Source organism: Halichoerus grypus, chromosome 11 (genome assembly GCF_964656455.1).
Source record: "Halichoerus grypus chromosome 11, mHalGry1.hap1.1, whole genome shotgun sequence".
Lineage (NCBI taxonomy): Eukaryota > Metazoa > Chordata > Mammalia > Carnivora > Phocidae > Halichoerus > Halichoerus grypus.
In genome coordinates this window covers 8,907,093-8,927,265 of record NC_135722.1, presented here as the reverse complement: position 1 = coordinate 8,927,265, position 20,173 = coordinate 8,907,093, and the positions used below count along the sequence as shown (strand labels likewise).

Below are 20,173 nucleotides of genomic sequence, written 5' to 3'. Positions count from 1 at the left end.
CTAGCGAGGCTGACAGTCTTGCTGTAATTGGGAGAAAACGGGCTGCAGCGCATTTGGCAGATTGAGAGTCACCAGCAGCCAAAGTTGGGGTTGTGCAGGCAGCCGAGGGGCTCAGGGCCCCCTGCTTCACATGGTGGAGAGAGGAAGAAGAAAGAGGTCAAATTCTAACCCAGATGGGAAAGTTGGTCCCGGGGGGGCTGGGGGGGGGCGATTTCACTTCCTCTCCTCACTCTCAGGAAGGTGGGAAAGGGCATCATCTCCCCTTGCTGCCAAAGTTTCCTTTGGAAAAGGCTGGGGAGTTTCTAAAAATCTCCTACCTAGTGGAGACAACCTCCCCCACTGCCCCCCAGTTGGCTTCTGCTCCCTTCCAGCCACCTCACAGCAGAGTACAAATCCAGAACCATGTGTGTTTCGAGGGCCTGAGGGCGGTGAGGGGAGGACAGGGTGGCCAGAGGCAAAGGGTTAGGGGTCAGGGGCAGTGGCCATTCTCAGCAGTTCCAGGGAAACAGGGCCTTTCTCCCAAGCACCCTGCACAGGCTCAGTGGCAGCACTGGCCACCTGCCCTCCCAAAGGGGTTCCAAACCCCCACGGAGTGCCTCAGAGTGGAGAGGGTTCAGGCAAGGAAGACCACAAAGATGATGAAGAAGACAATGAGGATGAGGAAGATTTTGACCATGAGCCACCGGTTCGAGGTGACCGACTGGAAGTACTTGAGGATCTCTGAATGGGCGGCCTCAACATCCAGCTGGGCTCCCAGCACGTTCTCGTCGATCCTGGGTATAGGGCCGAAAGAAGAGGAAACAGAAGGACACTGGATTAAAAAGAATGCTGTTGAAGTAGATTTACCAACATGGAAAGATGGTCACAATATATGGGAGTAAAAAGTATTTTACATACAATACGATCCCATTTTTGTGTATATATGCTTGTGTATAGGAAAAGCTCTGGAAGGGTAACACAAATAAGTCTTGGCTCTGGTTTGAAGATCAGCTCTGCAACTTATCAGCTTGTGATTCTGAGCCAGTCATTTAACCTCCAGACTCACTTTCTTCAACTGCAAAGGAGGGAATTTGAGGATAACCCCAACCCTACATCTCTGGTTGTTGTCGGCCTCTCAAATGAGTTAACAAACACCAAGTGCCCAACCCACACTAAGAGCCCCCAAAATGTTAGCTATTATAATTTTTTGCTCATCTTTATTGATTTTTGTCTAATACATAATATTGCATTTGTAATATGGGAGAAAACGCTCACAGATCATTACAGTCAGGAAATCCCAGTTCTGAGTGAGACAGGAAGAAAAACTTAATGATATGGACAGGAAGTCAGGAGATAAGAAAAACCCTACAATTAAGAAAACATGTCTCTCCAGGGCACAGAGAAGTCCTCAAAGAAAGGGCCATCTCGGGGCGCCTGGGTGGCTCAGTTGTTAAGCGTCTGCCTTCGGCTCAGGTCATGATCTCAGGGTCCTGGGATCGAGCCCCACATCGGGCTCCCTGCTCAGCGGGAGGCCTGCTTCTCCCTCTCCCACTCCCCTGCTGTGTTCCCTTTCTCACTGTCTCTCTCTCTCTGTCAAATAAATAAATAAAATCTTTAAAAAAAGAAGAAAGAAAAAGAAAGGGCCATCTCTTGAGAGACTCCTGAGGAAAATAAAACATTTCCTGGCCATCCTGCATATGCAATCCTGAAAACCCAATACAAATCCGGGCCTTTGCAAAGGGAGGCCCTGGGAGCAGAGACCACGGTGAGCTGTGAGGACAGAAAAGCTGGGAGCCTGGTAATCCAGCTGAAACAGGAAAGGAAAGCCTGGACCAGTGGCTGCAAGCCCCAGGTCCTCAGAAGTTTGTCATGAGGCCTGCGAACTACTCTGTCCAAATACAGGAGCCCAGGGGCGCCTGGCTGGCTCAGTCAGAAGAGCATGCCACTCTTGGGGCACCTGGATGACTCAGTCAGCTGAGCTTCCGACTCTTGGTTGTGGATCAGGTCATGATCTCCAGGTCCTGGGGTTGAGCCCTGGGTCAGGCTCCACACTTGGTGGGGTGTCTGCTGGGACTCTTTCTCTCTCCCTCTGCCCCTCCACCTGCTCGCATTCTCTCTCATGAATAAATAAATCTTTTTTTTTTTTTTTTAAGATTTTATTTATGGGGCGCCTGGGTGGCTCAGTCGTTAAGCGTCTGCCTTTGGCTCGGGTCATGATCCCAGGATCCCCGCATCGGGCTCCCTGCTTGGGGGGAAACCTGCTTCTCCCTCTCCCACTCCCCCTGCTTGTGTTCCCTCTCTTGCTGTGTCTCTCTCTCTGTCAAATAAATAAATTAATTAAAAAAAAAAAGATTTTATTTATTTATTTTAGAGAGACCGGGGAGGGGGTCAGGGAGAGGAAAGAGAGAATCTGAAGCAGACTCCCCACTGAGCATGAAGCCTGATGCCGGGCTTCATCTCACAACAGGAGATCATGACCTGAGCTGAAGAGTCAGACGCTTAACCAACTGAGCCACCTAGGCACCCCAAATAAATAAATCTTTAAAAAAAAAAATGGAAGAGCATGCGACTCTTGATCTCAGGGTCATGAGTTCGAGCCCCACATTACGTAGAGAGATTAAATAAGTAAATAAACTTAAAAAATTTTTCAACCACAGGAGCCTGGACTGTACGTGATTCCCTATTTGTATCAGAGTGGCTAACTAAAGTATCAGGTTTCTTACCTTTGGGCTGTAATTTCATTTCTCAGTGTGGGTGCAACTGTCATTTCATACCCAAGAAAGCCCATCTCGGCAATCATGAATGGCTTTGCTTAACAAAAACGGATACACAGTAAATGCAGTCTGGCATAAGACAGATTTTAAATGAGAGTCCATGAATGAAAACTAAAAGGAGGGAACTCGGGGCGGGGGGGCGGGGATTAGGGATCCGTGGGACACTCACAATAGTGCGGAGCAGAAGACAGAACGGGGTGGGGGGGGGCAGAAAATGTGGCTTGGAAAGGAGAAGGCTGAAGAAAACAGGGAAAAAGCACGGTGAAGAGGATGAAGGAATGTCTTATGGAGAGAAAGTAAAATTATAGAGGGAAGGAAACAAGCATTAAGAAGCTGGAGTCTGGGCGCCTGGGTGGCTCAGTTGGTTAAGCGACTGCCTTCGGCTCAGGTCATGATCCTGGAGTCCCTGGATCGAGTCCCGCGTCGGGCTCCCTGCTCGGCAGGGAGTCTGCTTCTCCCTCGGACCCTCCCCCATCTCATGTGCTCGCTCTCTCTCATTCTCTCTCTCTCAAATAAATAAATAAAATCTTTAAAAAAAAAAAAAAAATTAAAAAAGAAGCTGGAGTCTGGGGCCCCTGGGTGGCTCAGTCGTTAAGCGTCTGCCTTCGGCTCAGGTCATGATCCCAGGGTCCTGGGATCGAGCCCCGCATCGGGGTCCCTGCTCGGCAGGAAGCCTGCTTCTCCCTCTCCCACTTCCCCTGCTTGTGTTCCCTCTCTCGCTGTGTCTCTCTCTGTCAAATAAATAAATAAAATCTTTAAAAAAAAAAAGAAGCTGGAGTCTCCGGGCGCCTGGGGGGCTTAGTCGGTTAAGCATCTGCCTTCGGCTCAGGTCATGATCCCAGAGTCCTGGGATCGAGCCCCCACATCGAGCTCCCTGCTCAGTGGATAGTCTGCTTCTCCCTTTCTTTCTCCCTCTGCCTTTCCCCCCTCCTCATGCTCGTTCTCTCTCTCAAATAAAATCTTTAAAAAAAAAAAAAGAAGCTGGAGTCTCAGGGTGCCTAGACGGCGCAGTCGGTTAAGTGTCCGACGCCTGATTTCTGTTCAGGTCATGATCTCAGGGTTGTGAGACTGAGCCCTGAATTGGGCTCCCCACTCAGCTTAGAGTCTGCCTGTCCCTCTCCCTCCCTCTCAGGCCCTCCCACCACCCCTGCAAGTGCACGCATGCGTGAACTCTCTCTCTCTCTCAAATAAATAAATAAATCTTAAAAAAAAAAAAAAAGCTCCATGTGGCCAGGTTTAGGAAATCTGACTGTAATGAAAAACAATGATGGTAATGGATTACAATACATCGGATATGAAAAAGAAATCCATTATTCCTAGTAATGTTTTTTTTTTTTTTAACGATTTTATTTATTTATTTGACAGAGAGAGACACAGCAAGAGAGGGAACACAAGCAGGGGGAGTGGGAGAGGGAGAAGCAGGCCTTCTGCTGAGCAGGGAGCCCGATGCAGGGCTCGATCCCAGGACCCTGGGATCATGACCTGAGCCAAAGGCAGACATTTAACCGACTGAGCCACCCAGGCGCCCCTATTCCTAGTAATATTTAAAGAGAGAAGGCTCCTGCTTTACAGGATACCAGCTAATAAATGTAGAAGGGATGAAATAGAAAACTGCCACTTGGCCACACACAAAGTCACGAATGAATCAGGCAAGGACCATCACGGGTCTAAGGAGCTTGACGTTCACATGGACTTGAAGTGTCACTCCACAGATGACTTAGTTGTATGGTCACATTAAACAAGTGACCAAACTTGGCTTCACCAATAAAAGGATAACCTCATCAAGTGCCTACTGATAATAATCACCTATGTAGCTGGCCAACAGTCTACAACCTAGATCTGATGACAAAGAAACACTGGACAAATACACATGCAGGACTTTCCACAAGAGGCACTGGGCTCTTCGAAGAAAAGTCAATGTCACGAGAAGCAAAACAGAAGGCAGACCTAGAGACATAACAAATGCCACGTGTGACTACTGCCTGGGTCTTAAATTCAAGGAAAAAAAGCTAAAAGCACTTTTTTTGGAACAGCTGGGGAAATTTCAATATGGACTAAGTAGTGGGTAATGACAGAGAATTGTTTGTTTTCTTAGCTATGATAATGGCATCGTGGCTGTTCAGGAGAATACCAATTCTGGGCAGGTGCGTGCTGAAGTCTTTAGGGATAAAAATGTCATGATCTTTGCACTTTCAAATGGTTCAGAGGAAAAAAAAAAAGAGGGAAAGCCAATGTGAGAAAATATTAAGTGGGCAAATCTGGGTGAAAGGAACATAGATGTTCATTTGTACAATCCTCTCAACTTTTCTAAATTTTTTTTTTTTTTAAGATTTTATTTGACAGCAAGAGAGCACAGGCACAGGGGGAGGGGCAGAGGGAGAGGGAGAAGCAAGCTCCCCGCTGAGCAGGGAGCCTGATGTGGGGCTCGATCCCAGGACCCCAGGATCATGACCCGAGCCGAAGCCAGTCGCTTAACCAACTGAGCCACCCAGGTGTCCCTCTCTCAACTTCTCTAGTTAGAAATTTTGTAATTTACAAATTGGGGTGCAAACGGAAATGAAGGAGTAACAGATCAGCAGTTTTCATACCTTAGAAAAAATAAGAATCACCTGTTGAGCATCCCCAAAATGCAAATTCTCATGTCTCCTATTCAGAAAGTCTAGGATGGGGCCCAGGAATCTACATACTGAAGAACTTTGGACTAAATCAGTGGTTTCTAAAGAGGGTGCTCAAATTTCAATCCACTGGCATGCAGGAGGCAAACAGAAGGTCTGTCTATTTAAAAAATTTCATCCTTGGGTGGGTGCCTACTCAGTGGGGAGTCTATGTCCCTCTCCCTCTGCCCCTCCCTCCCTCATGTGCACACGCTCTCTCAAATAAATCTTTTAAAAAAATAAATACAATAATAATTTCATCCTTTCAAAATCTCAATTTCTTGTACATATAGTTGCCCACAACTTTTCTCTCTTTTGTTATTTCCCTTTTGTGTTTCCAATCCTCTGTAAAATTGCTTCTGAACCATTCAACTGAAGTTGCTGCACTGATCCAATTAATTCCAGCCCTGCCGCCCCCTGAACACCCTGGAGCCTTGCCTCACACTTCCTTTTTCAGGGGGCACTGAGAAATAACCACTCCTTTCTTCCCCAAACCCCCACTGCCTCAGCTTCTAAGGACACATTTCTCTCCGCTTTCTTTTCTCATCTTCCTTAGCCGTCCTCCTCAGCCTCCTGGACAAATCCTTCCCTTCTCCCCATATTCCTGGACCCATGGGGATCTGTCCTATCCTTTTTCTCACTTTGTCCACTGTCTCTGGATGGTCTCGTCTATGTCCACGGTTTCACCAGGAGGCCACTGACTCCCCCAAGTCCTCATCTCTAGCCCAGCCCTCTCTGCTAAGCCTCAGACCACACATCAAATGCCACTTGGAGGTCCCATCGAGTCTGTCAGCATGTCCAGAACAAAGCTCATTCCCCTCACCCCCAGCATCCATCTACTTCTCCCTGTGTTCTCTCCGAGAATGAACTTCTTGCTGCAGCACACAGGTCCTTTGTGATCTGGCCCTGCCTCTCCAGCTTCCTCCCTCACCACTCCCCCTGCCATGTGCACTAATTCTGCATTCCTGGAAGCCACCCAAGCCCTTTCTCATTTCTCAGCTGGTTTTCCCCAACGTAGAATGGCCTTTCCTTTCCCTTTCTTTGGCTGGCATTCCTCCTCAGAACTTGGCTTGGTATCCTTTATTTCTAGGAGAGGTACCTAGTCTGAGTTCCCTTACCTCCTTCTCTTCCTGCCCTTACCATACTGAACTATAACTCAGTGTATGTCTCTCCTACTAGACATGAGCTTCACAAAGACCGGAATGGTCTTTCACCTTCCTATCCCCAGATCCAGCAGGACTAGCTCACAGCAGCAAAAAATGTTTGCTAAACCAATGAACAAATGAAGACTAACACTGAAAGATACTTCAGACGCTCTTTCAAGGAAGCCTAGAATATAAAGTTGCATGCAGATGCATATAATGTTAACTATTTTTTTTTAAGATTTTATTTATTTGAGAGTGAGAGAGATAACAGAGAGAGACGAAGAGGGAGAAGGAGACTCACCACTGAGCGGGAAGCTCAATGCGGGGCTCGATCCTAGGACCCTGAGATCATGACCTGGACTGAAGGCAGACGCTTAACCGACTGAGCCACCCAGGCATCCCTAATGTTAACTATTTAAAACACATATGTGGGGCATCTGGGTAGCTCAGTTGTTAAGCGTCTGCCTTCGGCTCAGGTCATGATCCCAGGGTCCTGGGATCGAGCCCCGCATCGGGCTCCCTGCTCAGCGGGAAGCCTGCTTCTCCCTCTCCCACTCCCTCTGCTTGTGTTCCTGCTCTCGCTATCTCTCTCTCTGTCGAATAAATAAATAAAATCTTTAAAATAAATAAATAAATAAATAAATAAAACACATATGCAATGGAGAAAGAACCCAAATATCTTTTTTTTTTTTTTTTAACATTTTACATTTATCCATCAGAGAGAGAGAGAGCAAGCGAGCACAAGCAGGGGGAGCTAGAGGCAGAGGGAGAAGCAGGCTCCCCGCTGAGCAAGGAGCCCCACATGGGACTTGATCCCAGGACCCGAGCCGAAGGCAGATGCCCAACTGACTAAGCCACCCAGGCGTCCCAAACCCAAATATCTTTTATAATTCTGTTTCACTGAATCTATAATAATATTCTAATATTCAAAATACATCACAGCCTGAGGAGCTACAGTGTTTATGGAACAACCCAGTAAGGAGGTCCCTAGGTCTCAGTTGAACCAGGTTAAGAATCAGTCTTTTGAAGTCTCTTGATTCCAGGACCAAGATGGCTAGACTCATAGCACCTTATAAATGGCTGATACCATAGTTAATGAATAAATAAACAAACAAACATCCTGTTAACTAGTGGTTCTCAAACTTGGATGCTCATGAGAACCCCCTATGAGCTTATACAAAATGGAAATTTCCTGGAGGTCCAGTCCACTCACATCTATGGAATCAGGATCTCCAAGTGTGAGGCCAGGGCCTATTTTCTTTACCTTGCCCAATTAAATAGGTGAGGATGCTTAATGGGCTGGTACTGGGAAACCTGCTTTATGCAAATATAGGTGTTCACCCCATCTCACATGATCAATAACCTAGGGTGAAAGCACTCAGAGGTGCTGTGGGAAATAAAGATCAACCAAGGGCGCCTGGGTGGCTCAGTTGGTTAAGCGACTGCCTTCGGCTCAGGTCATGATCCTGGAGTCCCGGGATCGAGTCCCGCATCGGGCTCCCTGCTCAGCAGGGAGTCTGCTTCTCCCTCTCCCGCTCCCCCCTCTTGTGCTCTCTCTCTCTCTCACTCTCTCTCTCAAATAAATAAATAAAATCTTTAAAAAAAAAAAAAAAAAAAAAGAACTTTATAAAAAAAAAAATAAATAAATAAAGATCAACCAAGATCGGACGTTGCCGATCTAAGGCCTAAGAGCAAGGGGGCAGGAACGCGCAGCCGTGTGGATTCCTCCCCCTCTCACATCTCCTCCCCCTCTCTCCGCTACTGGCCCTCCCTCTTACCGAACTGAGAACACTGAAACAGTCTGAGGAATTGGGCACAGTCTGAGTAAATAATGGCCAAACGTTTCCTAAACTTGTGAAAGACATAAACGTACAGATTCAAGAAGCTCAGAGAATCCCAAAAAAGAGAAGTTCAAAGAAAATGACATTTGGAGACTGCTGAAATAGTCAACTGCTGAAAACCAAAGACAAACAAAACAAAACAAAACAAAAACCTGAAAAGCAGCCAGAGAAAAACACATTACATACACAATTAAAGTTACCACCGCCTTCTCATTAAGAATGAGAAAGACCGGGGCACCTGGGTGGCTCAGTTGGTTAAGCGACTGCCTTCGGCTCAGGTCATGATCCTGGAGTCCTGGGATCGAGTCCCGCATCGGGCTCCCTGCTGAACAGGGAGCCTGCTTCTCCCTCTGACCCTCCCCCCTCTCATGCTCTATCTCATTCTCTCTCTCAAATAAATAAATAAAATCTTAAAAAAAAAAAAAAAAAAAAGAATGAGAAAGACCAAGACAGTAGAGTGATACATCTAAAGTGCCTAAAGAGTGAAACTGTAAACCCAGAATTCTATATCCAGGGAAAACATCCTTCAAGAATGAAGGTGGGGGTGCCTGGCTCAGTAGGTGAAGTGTGCGACTCTTGATCTAAGGGTTGCGAGTTCAGGCCCCATGTTGGGCATAGAGTCTACTTAAAAACATAAGTGGGGGTGCACACCTGGGTGGCTCAGTTGGTTAAGAGTCTGCCTTTGGCTCAGGTCATGATCTCAGGCTTCTGGGATCGAGCCCCACTTGGGTCTCCCTGCTCAACTGGGAGTCTGCTTCTCCCTCTCCCTCTGCCCCTCCCCACTGCTCATGCTCTCTCTCTCTCAAATAAATTAAATCTTACACACACACAAAACAAAAAAGAGAAAGAGAGAATGAAAGTGAAATAAAGAAATGTTCAGATAAAAGGAAAGTAAAACAACAGAACTGGGGTGCCTGGCTGGTTCAGTCGGATAAGCTGCTGACTCTTGATTTCGGCTCAGGTTATAATCTCCTTGGTCCTGGGATAGAGCCCCATGTTGGGCTCCTTCGGCTCCATGCTCAGCAGGGAGTCTGCTGCTCTCCCTTCCCTCTGTCCCACCCCCTCCCCGAAATAAATAAATCTTTATTTATTTATTAGAGAGAGAGCACAAGCAGGGGGAGCGGCAGAGGGAGAAGGTGAAAATGACTCTCCGCTGAGCAGGGAACCCAGTGCGGGGCTCGATCCCAGGACCTGGCATCATGACCCGAGCTGAAGGCAGACGCTTAACTGACTGAGCCACCCAGGGGCTCCACTAACTAGAATTCAGATAATAATTTGGAACAAAAAAAAAAGGAAATCGTAAACATAGAAGTAAATATGAAAGACAATTTTTTCTTCTTAATTTCTGTAAAATAAAAATTATAATACTGGATTATGGGATTTCAAAGGTATGTAGGTGCAACAGATAGGACAACTAGAACATAAAGGCTACATGACAGAGTTGCACAGTTCTTACATTTTATTTTTTGGTTTTTTATTTTTTTGAGAGAGAGAGAGAGTCCACGCATGTAAGCACGCACATGCGCACAAGCAGGGGGGAGGGGCAGAGAGAGGGGGAGAGAGAGAATCTCAAGCAGACTCCACACTCAGCATGGAGCCCAACACAGGACTGGATCTCATGATCCTGAGGATCATGACTTGATCTGAAATCAAGAGTCAGACTCCAACTGACTGAGCCACTCAGGCACCCCTAAAGTTCTTGCACTTTATACAAAGTAGGCTGTGAGAGCCAATGATGCCCGCTGTAATGCCTAGATCAGCCACTTTAAAAAAAAAAAAAAAAGGCAATGACATATAGCTAAAATACCAATAAAAATTTTTTTGGTGGAATTTTGAAAAAAATTTCAGTTGTTCAAAAGAAGATAGGGAAAGAGGAACAAAGGGACAAAAAACACGAAAAAGAAAGAGAAAGCAAACAGTAAAATGGTAAGCCTAAATCCAACCTTATTAAAAAGTACACTATTTTTATGGACTCAAAGAAAACCCTGAGTAGCCACAGCAATCTCGAGAAAGAACAAAGCTGGAGGTACCACACTCCCTGATTTCAAACTATACTACGTAACTATAGTCATCAAAACAGCATGCTACTGGCACACGGATCAGACACACGGATCAATGGAACAGAAGAGCGAGCCCAGACATGAATCCTTGCATGTATGATCAATTAATCTATGACAAAGGAGGCAAGAATATAAATGGGGAAGACAGTCTCACCAACAAACGGTGTTGGGGAAATGGGACGGCTACATGTAGAGAACGAAACTGGACCACTTGCTTTCACCACACATGAAAATGAACTCACAATGGATGAAAGACTTGAATGTAAGACCTCAAACCATAAAAACTCTAGAAGAGAACACAGGTGGCAGGCTCCTTGACATCACTTAGCAATATTTTTTGTACCTGATTCCATAGGCAAGAGCAACAAAAGCAAAAATAACAAATGGGAGTACATCAAACTAAAAAGCTTTTGCACAGAGAAAAAAACTATCAACAAAGTTCTCGCCTACTGAAAAGGAGAGAAGTTTGCAAATCATTTATCCGATACGGGGTGAATATCCAAACCTCATATAACCCAACAGCAAATAAATAAATAAATAAAATAAACTAATTAAAAAATGGGCAGAAGGTCTGAATAGACATTTTTCCAAAGAAGAAATCCACATGGCCAAGAAGCACATGAAAAGATGCTCAACACCACTCATCATCAGGGAAATACAAATCGAAACTACAATGAAATATCACCTCATACCTGTCAGAATGGCTGGCATTTAAAAAAAGAAAGAAAGAAAGAAACAACAGGTGCTGGTGAGGATGTGGAGAAAAGGAACCTTCGTGCACTGTTGGTGGGAATGCAAACTAATACAGCGACTCTGGGGAACAGTATGGAGGTTCCTCAAAAAATTAAAAATAGAACTACCACATGATCCAGTAATTCCACTTCTGGGCATTTATCCAAAAGAAAAGAAAACACAAACTCAGAAAGATATATGCACCCCTATGTTCACTGCAGCATTATCTACAATAGCCAAAACTACGGAAGAAGCGTCGGAGTCCACTGATAGGAACTACTCAGTCCCTTTCTTAACACATCACGCCACTGTAATTCTCCGCATAGACCTTATCATTACTAGGAAATTTCTTGTCAACTCTTTCGAACAGCTATCCTCACCCATGCTCCTGAATTCCACGCTACACTACAGAGACTTCACTGTTATTCTCACTGCTGTATCAGCAGCACCTAGAACAGCGCCTGACAAGAAACAGGCGCTCCATAAACACTTGCTGAATGAATCCTGTGGGTAGGCCAGATTCACTCTCCTCTTCCAAAGGGCATCAAGCTGTCCCTGGGGACCTTTAGGATGCCACCCCACAGGGAAGACAAGGCTCTTCTATCTGGGGTGAAAGAGAGTCTCACCTCTGAATGGTTTCTTCCTGCTCCTTAACCATGTGTGCCAGTTGCTGAAAGATGGAGCCCAGCTCGACAATTGTGGACTCGATGTTCTGCATAGTGTCTGCCCGGCTCTGGATGTAGGAATCCTTCAGAGGAGAGAGAGTGCACGTGAGCACAAGGAGCTTCCTCAGGGGAGGGCCTGCCTCTTTAGGACCCTCCTAGCTTGCCACTCTACTCAAGGCACATTTCAAACACTTGCTAGCCGCCCACTGCGGGGAACAGAGGAGCATCTCCTCCCTGGTTCAGAGCCCAGGTACCTGCTCATCAATGAGCTGCAGCTGCTGGCTGGTCCGAGAGTCCATCATGTCAATGGCCACATCCCCAGAGGCACGGGACTCCGCCCCCAAAACCACAGCACTGCCCCCTGGGGAAAGAAAGAAAAGGCACTTCTTAGTACTTGAAAGCAGGTTCAAAGCCCACATGCTCTGAGTTGAGTTCCAGCTCTGGCACTTACTAGCCTTGTGACCCTGGACAAGTCATTTAACCTCTCTGGGCCTCAGTTTCCTCCCCTTTAAATAAGGCATAATAATAATGGCTTTCTCAGAGGACGGTGGTGAAAATTAAATGAGAGAATGTGAACGAATAATAAAAATATTAGAAACAGTCATTCTACTTCACATGACTGAATTCAGCCCCGACAGTTGAGAATGTGGAAGACTAAGTGCGGATCATGAATGCCAGCGATCGGGTTTGACCTCTGAGAGAGAAATCCTGGCGTCTCCCTGGCCTGTCCATTCTCCTAAGTGAGCCCTGCCCTCACAGGGTTAGAGGATGCCATCACAGCCCGAGTAACCGAGTAACCGAGTCTTAGCCCTCAGGACTCCCCACACTGCCAGTGACTTACCCAGGTGGTTGGGGGCCAGAGGCAGGGCTGACACGGGTGCTCGGGAGAACTGGTCCCGCCGGTTCCTCTGCTGCTTCAGGTTCTGGGATTGGGGAAGAAATGCAAAGCTCCTGAGGTCTCTGGGAAGCAGGCATGTTAGAGAGAGAGAGACCCTCCTGTTGGCCTAGGATGCTGTTATCCTCACCCCTCCACTTGTTCCTTCCGCATTTCCCCCTTGGACCCTTACCCCGGTTCCTACTCCTCCTAACACAGATTCTTCTTACCTCTGTCCTCACTTCTAAAACTGATTTGAAGTCATTGGACATCGAGGCCAGTTTTGACTAGAAAAAAAGGAGAGAGGGTCAGCCAGAGAAGACAACACCTTTCTCCCTTCTGCCTCCCCCTCCACCGATCCCAGGTTCCCCCACCTGCAGGGAGACCACGATGGTGTTGGAATGGGTTTGCAGGTGCCGGCCGCTCTGGCTGCCCTTGGCCCTTACGAAATCCTGAAGCTGGGCAATTTGTTTGTTGAGGCTATTGATGTCCTAGGGAGAGCCAACAGAAAAACTGTTAACCAAGGTGTCCTCAGCCAATATCTCTCCCACATGGACAGCTCTGGCAGGGAGGACAGAGTGGAAGCTACGAGCAGGGGTGAGGGTATTTTGAAGTCAGACCAGAAGGGCCTGCTGGGACGTTCCAAGCTCCGGACTTTGTTCTGGCTCAGTCCCTGCTGAGTAGAGACAGAAGAGGCGAAATCTGGTCTCATCCATTTCTAAATAAATGACTTGTTTACCCCCTTCACCCTATAGCTCAACTCCACCCTGTGAGGCCAGGCACGTGGCCACAGAACTACTTCGAAGGCCAAAATCTCACACCCAGAGCATGCTGACCAGCAAAGCACCTATGCAGCTGTCAGGAGAAGGGAAGGTAAAGTAGCATAGCCAGGCTTTCTACACCAGACCAAGGCATCCTCCACTCCCTGATCTGGCTTGCCAAGGGCCAGGGAAGACAAGAGAGACGAAGGAGGTAGCCGGGGAGTGGCAGAGAAAGTTTGCCCAGGGGATTGGGGGGGAGGGGGGAGAAAAGGTCAGGAATAGTGAGTTCAAGGAACAGGCTGAAGACAAACTAGATTAGTCAACTTCTAGAATTCCTCCAATAGTCCCCCCAGTTAGCATTCCAGCCACAACCATTCAAGACCCATGGACGATATCCACTGCTGACTGGTCTGGCCCTTTGGAGCTGATGCAGCCTCTTTAGAGGACCACGTCCAAACTGCATTCCACGGTTTCTCCCCATAAAATCTCCTCTCCCACAGTTCTAGCTTAGAAAATGGTACCACTTCCCACCAAGGTGCCCAAGCTAGAAGCTTTTTTTTTTTTTTTTAAGATTTTATTTATTTATTGGGCGCCTGGGTGGCTCAGATGGTTAAGCGTCTGCCTTCGGCTCAGGTCATGATCTCAGGGTCCTGGGATCGAGTCCCACATCGGGCTCCCTGCTCCTTGGGAGCCTGCTTCTCCCTCTGCTTCTCTCTCTCTGTCTCTAATGAATAAATAAATAAAATCTTTAAAAAAAAAAAAAAAAAGATTTTATTTATTTATTTGAGAGAGAGAGACAGCGAGACAGGGAACACAAGCAGGGGGAGTGGGCAAGGGAGAAGCAGGCTTCCTGCTGAGCAGGGAGCCCGATGCGGGGCTCAGACCCAGGACCCTGGGATCATGACCCGAGCCGAAGGCAGACGCTTAACGACTGAGCCACCCAGGTGCCCCTAGAAGCTTCTAAGTCACATACTCATACCGCCTAAACCCATCTCTATGCCACAACACAATCACTTAGGGATCGCTTACCAGGCCCTGAGCGCCTTGTATCTGTGTACCGTGTGCCACACAGCATGCCAATCAGCTTACAACTTTCTTTGTCCTTACACTTAACACAGAAGACAACTCCTAATTCCCCGCCAAAAGCTGTTCCCCCTTCTCTCTCCTTTTCCATTTTGGTAAATGGCACCACCAGTCACCAGCTGCTCAGACCAGACACTGGAGAGCCATCCTCAATTCCTCTCTTTCCCCCTTAATCCATAGAGAGCCTAGCGGGAGCCCACAGAGAACCCAGCTCACCTCCTTCTCTACTAAACCTACCCTAGACCATATCGTCACCTTCTCTCAACATTCGCCAAGAGCCTCCTAAATGGCCTTCCTCTTACAGCCTGCCCTCAACAATCCACCCTCAACACAGCAAAAAGAGTGAGCTTTTGAACCAGAAATGGAGCATGTCATCCCTCTGCTTAAAATCTCCCAAGAGCTTTCCACTAAATTTAGAACACAAGCCAAACTCCTTACCTGGCTGACGCAGACTCTCTAGGCTCTGGCGCTGCCCATTTCCCTGACCTCATCCCCTCCCAGTCTCCTTCTCACTTGCTGTGCTGCAACCACACTGGCCTCCTTTGTGTTCATCAAATGCACTAAGGTGGCCCCCCTTCAGGGCCTTTCCCTTTGCTATTCCCACTTTCTGGAAAGTGCTCCCACCAGATCTTTGGATGACTGGCTTTTTCTTCACCATTCAGGTCTCAATGCCACTTCTCACAGGCGGTCCTAGATCACCTCCATCTACAGTAAGCCCTTACCCTGAAGAACTCATGTCCCTTGTTTCTTTAATAGGATTCACCATCCTAAAATTGTTTTTTCTATCTACTTGTCTAGTGTCTGTTCACCCATTCAGAAAGGAAATTCCTGGGGCGCGTGGGTGGCTCAGTCGGTTGAGCATCCGACTCTTGATTCTGGCTCAGGTCATGATCTCAGGGTTGGGATTGAGCCCTGCATTGGGCTCTGTGCTGAGCATGGAGCCTGCTTGAGATTCTCGCTCTCCCTCTCTCTGCCCCTCCCCACCCTCTCAAAAAAAAAAAAAAAGTAAATAAATAACGAAGGAAGGAAGGAAAGAAATTCCCCAGGGCAGGTACCACATCTGTCTTGCTCACTGCTGAATCCCCCAGAACCAGGTAGCTATAAGTCACTCAATAATGTGACTTCAAAAACAAACACCTGAATCCCCGCAACCACCCTCTGAGGCAGGTGCTGTTATTAGCCCCCTTTTATTCATTAGGGAACTGAAGCTCAGAGTAGTTAGGTGGCTTACCCAACATTACACCATAGTCAGTGGACTTGGGATTTGAACTCGTCTGTCTGAATCCAGGCAGTGGTTCTTCATAGCCTACGCAACAGCGCCCCAATAGTTCATGGTGTCCTCTCTCCTCCACCCCGCACGGCGCCTCATGTCACGGCTGGCCCAGCCTCTGCTAGGGTCACCGTCCCTTCACAACCGACAGCAGCAGAGTTTCCTCCCTAGCCTCTCTGCCCAGCCATGCTCTGGGCTGGTTTTTCCCCCCTGCGGTCATTCAACTTCATGTTTTATTCTCATGCCATTGTGCTGGGAGAAGAAGGAATCACAACTGTACAGATTCTGCTACAACTATACAGGGGTCTTTCAGACAGACTTAGAATCCAGATTCTCATCGTCCTTGCAGCCTATGGCATTCAGTGAGTCCATGCTCCTTACCCAGGCCCACAATGATCTTCACAACCAGCACCAACCTACCTTCCCAGCCTCATCTCCTTTTTTTTTTTTTTTTAAAAGAGTTTATTTATTTATCTGACAGAGAGAGGCACAGCAAAAGAGGGAACACAAGCAGGGGGAGTGGGAGAGGGAGAAGCAGGCTTCCCACTTAGCAGGGAGCCCGATGCGGTGCTCAGACCCAGGACTGGGATCATGACCTGAGCCGAAGGCAGATGCTTAATGACTGAGCCCCCCAGGCGCCCCCCAGCCTCATCTCCTGCCGACTAGTCATCCGATCAACAAATAGCGAGCACCTCCTCTATACCAGACACTATTACAGACATTGGGGATACATCAGGGAACAAACAGAAAGAAAAAAAATAATCTCTGCTCTTGTGGCACTTACACTTTTTTTTCTTTGCTTGGGGGTTGGGGGGATGAGGTAGAGGGGAGGGAACAAAACCAATAAATGTAAGTAAGTCAATGACAGAGAATGTTAGAAAGTATCAAGTGCTGTAACAAGAAAATAGAGTAAGGAAGGGAGATCACAGGTCTGAGCACTGAAGTACTAAACAGCATGCTCAGGATAGGCCTCCCTGAGCAAATAACATCTGAACAGACTTCAACTTTCTCTTTTAAAAGCTAGGCCACTGTGCACACTGTTTCCTCTGTCTGGAATGTTCTTCCACTGCCTCTGTGCAAGTCTTGAAACCAGTTCAGATTTCACTCCCTCTATAAAATCTGGAATGTTCTTCCACTGCCTCTATGCAAGCCTTGAAACCAGTTCAGATTTCACTCCCTCTATAAAATCTATAAAATCAGTGTCCCCAAACTGTCTCATTCATCTTTTCGTAAGGTCTAGACCACTTGCCTTCTCCTCACTGTAAGTATGAGTTTGTGGGACTGGACACCTCCTGTGGACAGTAAGCCCCGAAGGCGGAAATCTTGCCTCAAGTTTGCGAGGCAAGTGCCCAGCAGTGCTCTGTACACAGGTGATAACCAATCAGTGTCCACTGACTCAACGGATGAGCAGGATGTCTGGGGCTGGCTCTAGAAACTTACTCTGGGCCCCATGATAACGGGAACTCATCAGAGTGATCTGACTGGAATGCTAGTTCCTGATAGCTAGCAGCTCACCTGTTTGATGATGTAAGTTAGCTCTTCGATTTCCACTGCTTTATCATCGAAGAGGGACTTGCGCTTTGCCACTGCAGAGACAAATGAGGCCATGATGGGGGAGGTCAAAGACAAGGCTCAGGGAGTACGGTTCCTCAGCCCTCTCTGGTTCACTGCCCCATCTCTGAAAGACCCCAAGAACACTCACAGATTGTCAGCTTCTCCAGCTTGGCAAATGTGTTGCTGAGGTCTTTCCCAATGCGCCTGGAAACGAGCATTAGTGAGAGCACCACGGGAAAGGGCAGGACAGGGCCTATTCCCACATTAGCTCCAGCAAAACCGACGCGGCCCTCCCTCACAGCCAAGGCCACCCGAGGCAAGCCTACTGATCCCCAGACACTGCAGCACCCCACCACGTAACTTCTCTCAACTTACTTGGCCATGAGGGTAAATTCACTACGCTGCCGGACAGCACGCAGAGCCGGCTTGTTTGTCTGGATTCCATTCTGAAACGCAACATCAAGAGGTGACACTTTAGTCCCCCTCCCCATTTCCAGCTTTCACTGTTCCTCGGGTGTCCACTAAAATTCTCCCTAGTACTTCCACCAGACGATCTTTTTTTATCAGTAGTAGTCACTTAGAGCTCACATTTGAACATGGGGAGACCCAGGTTTAAATCTTGACTCCACCACTTATTAGCTGGGAGGTTTGGGGCAAGTGACTTAAACCATCCTGAATCTGTTTCCTCTTGCATAAAATGAAGACAATCTACACACCTCCTATAGTTGTTGCCAAAATTAAACAACACAAGGGCTATAAAGTATTTTAGTTAGATACCTCCTACATTGTAACCACTAAATAAATGATAGGCACTATTACCATTTTATTTCTCCAGTCAGGAAATCAAAGAGGATAACTGGAAAGCTCTTGGAGATCATACAGAAAAGCAGTTGTTAAGAGCTGAGCAGTAAAAATATTTAAAATTACAGTCACTCAGGTCCCACTTTGATTCAGGGTGTCTGGATTAAAACAAGGGAATCTAATTTGTAAAAAAAGCACTCCAAAGTAATTTTGAAAAAAACTACTTATCAAAAAAACTGCTTTCATTTTATAGATGTAAAAACTGAGGCCCAGGGGCACCTAGGTGGCTCAGTTGGTTAAGCCTCTGACTCTTGATCGCAGAACAGGTCTTGATCTCAGGGTCATGAGTTCAAGCCCTGCACTGGGCTCCACAGTGGACATGAAGCCTACTTTAAAACAAAAAACCCCCCTACACCTCCCAAAAAACCCGAGGCCCAACTAGACTAACTTTCCTGTGGCCACAGAGCAAACTTATGGTAGGATTATTCCGGAACTAGAATTCAAAGTGCCTGTCTCTGAGCTAAAGGCTCTTCCTAGAACCTGTTCCTTATCCAAACCAAATATACTGCAGCCACCTCTTATCCTGAGATATTCCTTCAAAGAGTAGCAACCCTACCCTCTGGTGGAATTTCTCAAAAAAGAGTCTAGGTCCTTGTCTCTAGATAACTGACCCACTCCTTTCCTGTTGCTCAGTAGATCCTACAGCCCCCTCCAAGCTGCATCAGTTCTCCATCAGGTCACCCCCCCAAATTATGTCAATTAACGGTGCTGGAGCACAGCCTCTCCCAGATTTCAGTAAGGCTCACTCCTGCCTTTCCCACTCCTGGTCCTTACCTGACGGCTCTGCAGGGACTTGCAGGCAGACAGGAACTCCTGGGTCCGATCCCGGCAGGACATGGTGTTGGGAGGGGGAGGGACCAGGGTCACTGGGGGGGGCAGAGGGGCGATGTCGCTGCTGCTACTGCCAGCAGTTGCAGGGGACAGGACCTGTGTCTTTGAGAGACCCAGGTAGACACCCTGATCCGTGTTCTTAGACCCGTAGCGTTTCCGCGGGATCATTGAGACGCATAACCTCGGACTGTTGTGGAGGGGAGAGTGTCATTCCCCAGGCAGCCTCCTTCCCCGCAAATCCCACGCCACCCCCCCCACCAGTAAATTCTCGGGCCCCTTCTGCACTTGGCACGGGCTTTCGCGCCCAAAGCCACCCGCAGATCCTGGGGCCGGCTCACGGCGGGCAGGGCTCCGCTCTCCCGCCCGATCCGTCCCGCTCCTCAGACTCTACCAACTTGGCTCCGGCGGCCAGAGCGCGGGCCGGGGGCCGTGAAGCGGGGGCAGGGCCAGAGGCAGGTCCCGTGGCCCCGAGGCGCCAGCCCGGACTGTGCAACTGCCCCAGGCCTTAACCAGGCCCTCTCGTATCCGCGGATCCCTTCGACTCCTGAGGGAGAAATGGTGACGGACCCCCTGAGGGGGACACACTTCGGTGGGCGGAGGGGGGAAAAAAAATCTCTGGGTGTTTATTTGAAACAGGAAGTCCCACCCCCGCCCAAGTATCGCCTTCTGGAGGACTGGAATCACTGATTAGCTAATGCCCACGTCTTTCTCAACAGGGGCTTTCCTGATTGGACGGCGAAGTATTCCCTCACCCCGAGCCGGGCCGGCAGGACTTGCCCGCTCGCCCCAGGTTCCCTTCCCCCCGCGTCGCCGCCCCCGGAAAGCCGCTGCCCGGAGCGGACACGGCGGCCAGACCCCTCCTAAAGCGAGTCCTACCTCCTCTCTGCCGCCTGCCGCCGCCACCACTGCCACAGTCTCCCGGATGGTCACCGCCTCCTCCCCAAGCGCTGTAGCCGCCGAAATCCGACCAAAGTAGAAGCCGCCACGTCACCCACACATAACCCCACCCCCGGTGACGAGAGGGCGGTGCCACGCCTTTTGGAGCACAGCGGCCCGAGAGACACGCCCTCCCACCCAAACGCCAGAACG

The 20,173-nt window shown here is 48.2% G+C and overlaps 1 protein-coding gene across 3 annotated transcripts; it reads right to left on the bottom strand.

The window, feature by feature from the left end:
* Nucleotides 1-5: 5 nt before the first annotated feature.
* STX5 (syntaxin 5) lies at nucleotides 6-20,113 on the bottom strand. Of its 3 annotated transcripts, none has more exons than XM_036122174.2 (11): nucleotides 19,961-20,113; nucleotides 19,028-19,271; nucleotides 17,768-17,838; nucleotides 17,541-17,596; nucleotides 17,354-17,424; nucleotides 13,099-13,215; nucleotides 12,955-13,011; nucleotides 12,692-12,773; nucleotides 12,105-12,211; nucleotides 11,812-11,933; nucleotides 6-773 (listed from the first exon to the last, which is right to left on the bottom strand). In XM_036122174.2, the coding sequence occupies exons 2-11, from the start codon at nucleotides 19,250-19,252 to the stop codon at nucleotides 614-616; spliced, it is 1,068 nt and encodes a 355-aa protein (XP_035978067.1). In that variant the 5' UTR covers nucleotides 19,253-19,271; nucleotides 19,961-20,113; the 3' UTR covers nucleotides 6-613. The 3 variants fall into 3 exon arrangements, with proteins under 3 accessions (XP_035978067.1, XP_035978066.1, XP_077914015.1); XM_036122173.2 differs by having other exon boundaries at nucleotides 19,028-19,119; nucleotides 19,961-20,105; XM_078057889.1 differs by lacking the exon at nucleotides 19,961-20,113 and adding an exon at nucleotides 19,476-19,824.
* Between the last annotated feature and the right edge of the window lie 60 nt (nucleotides 20,114-20,173).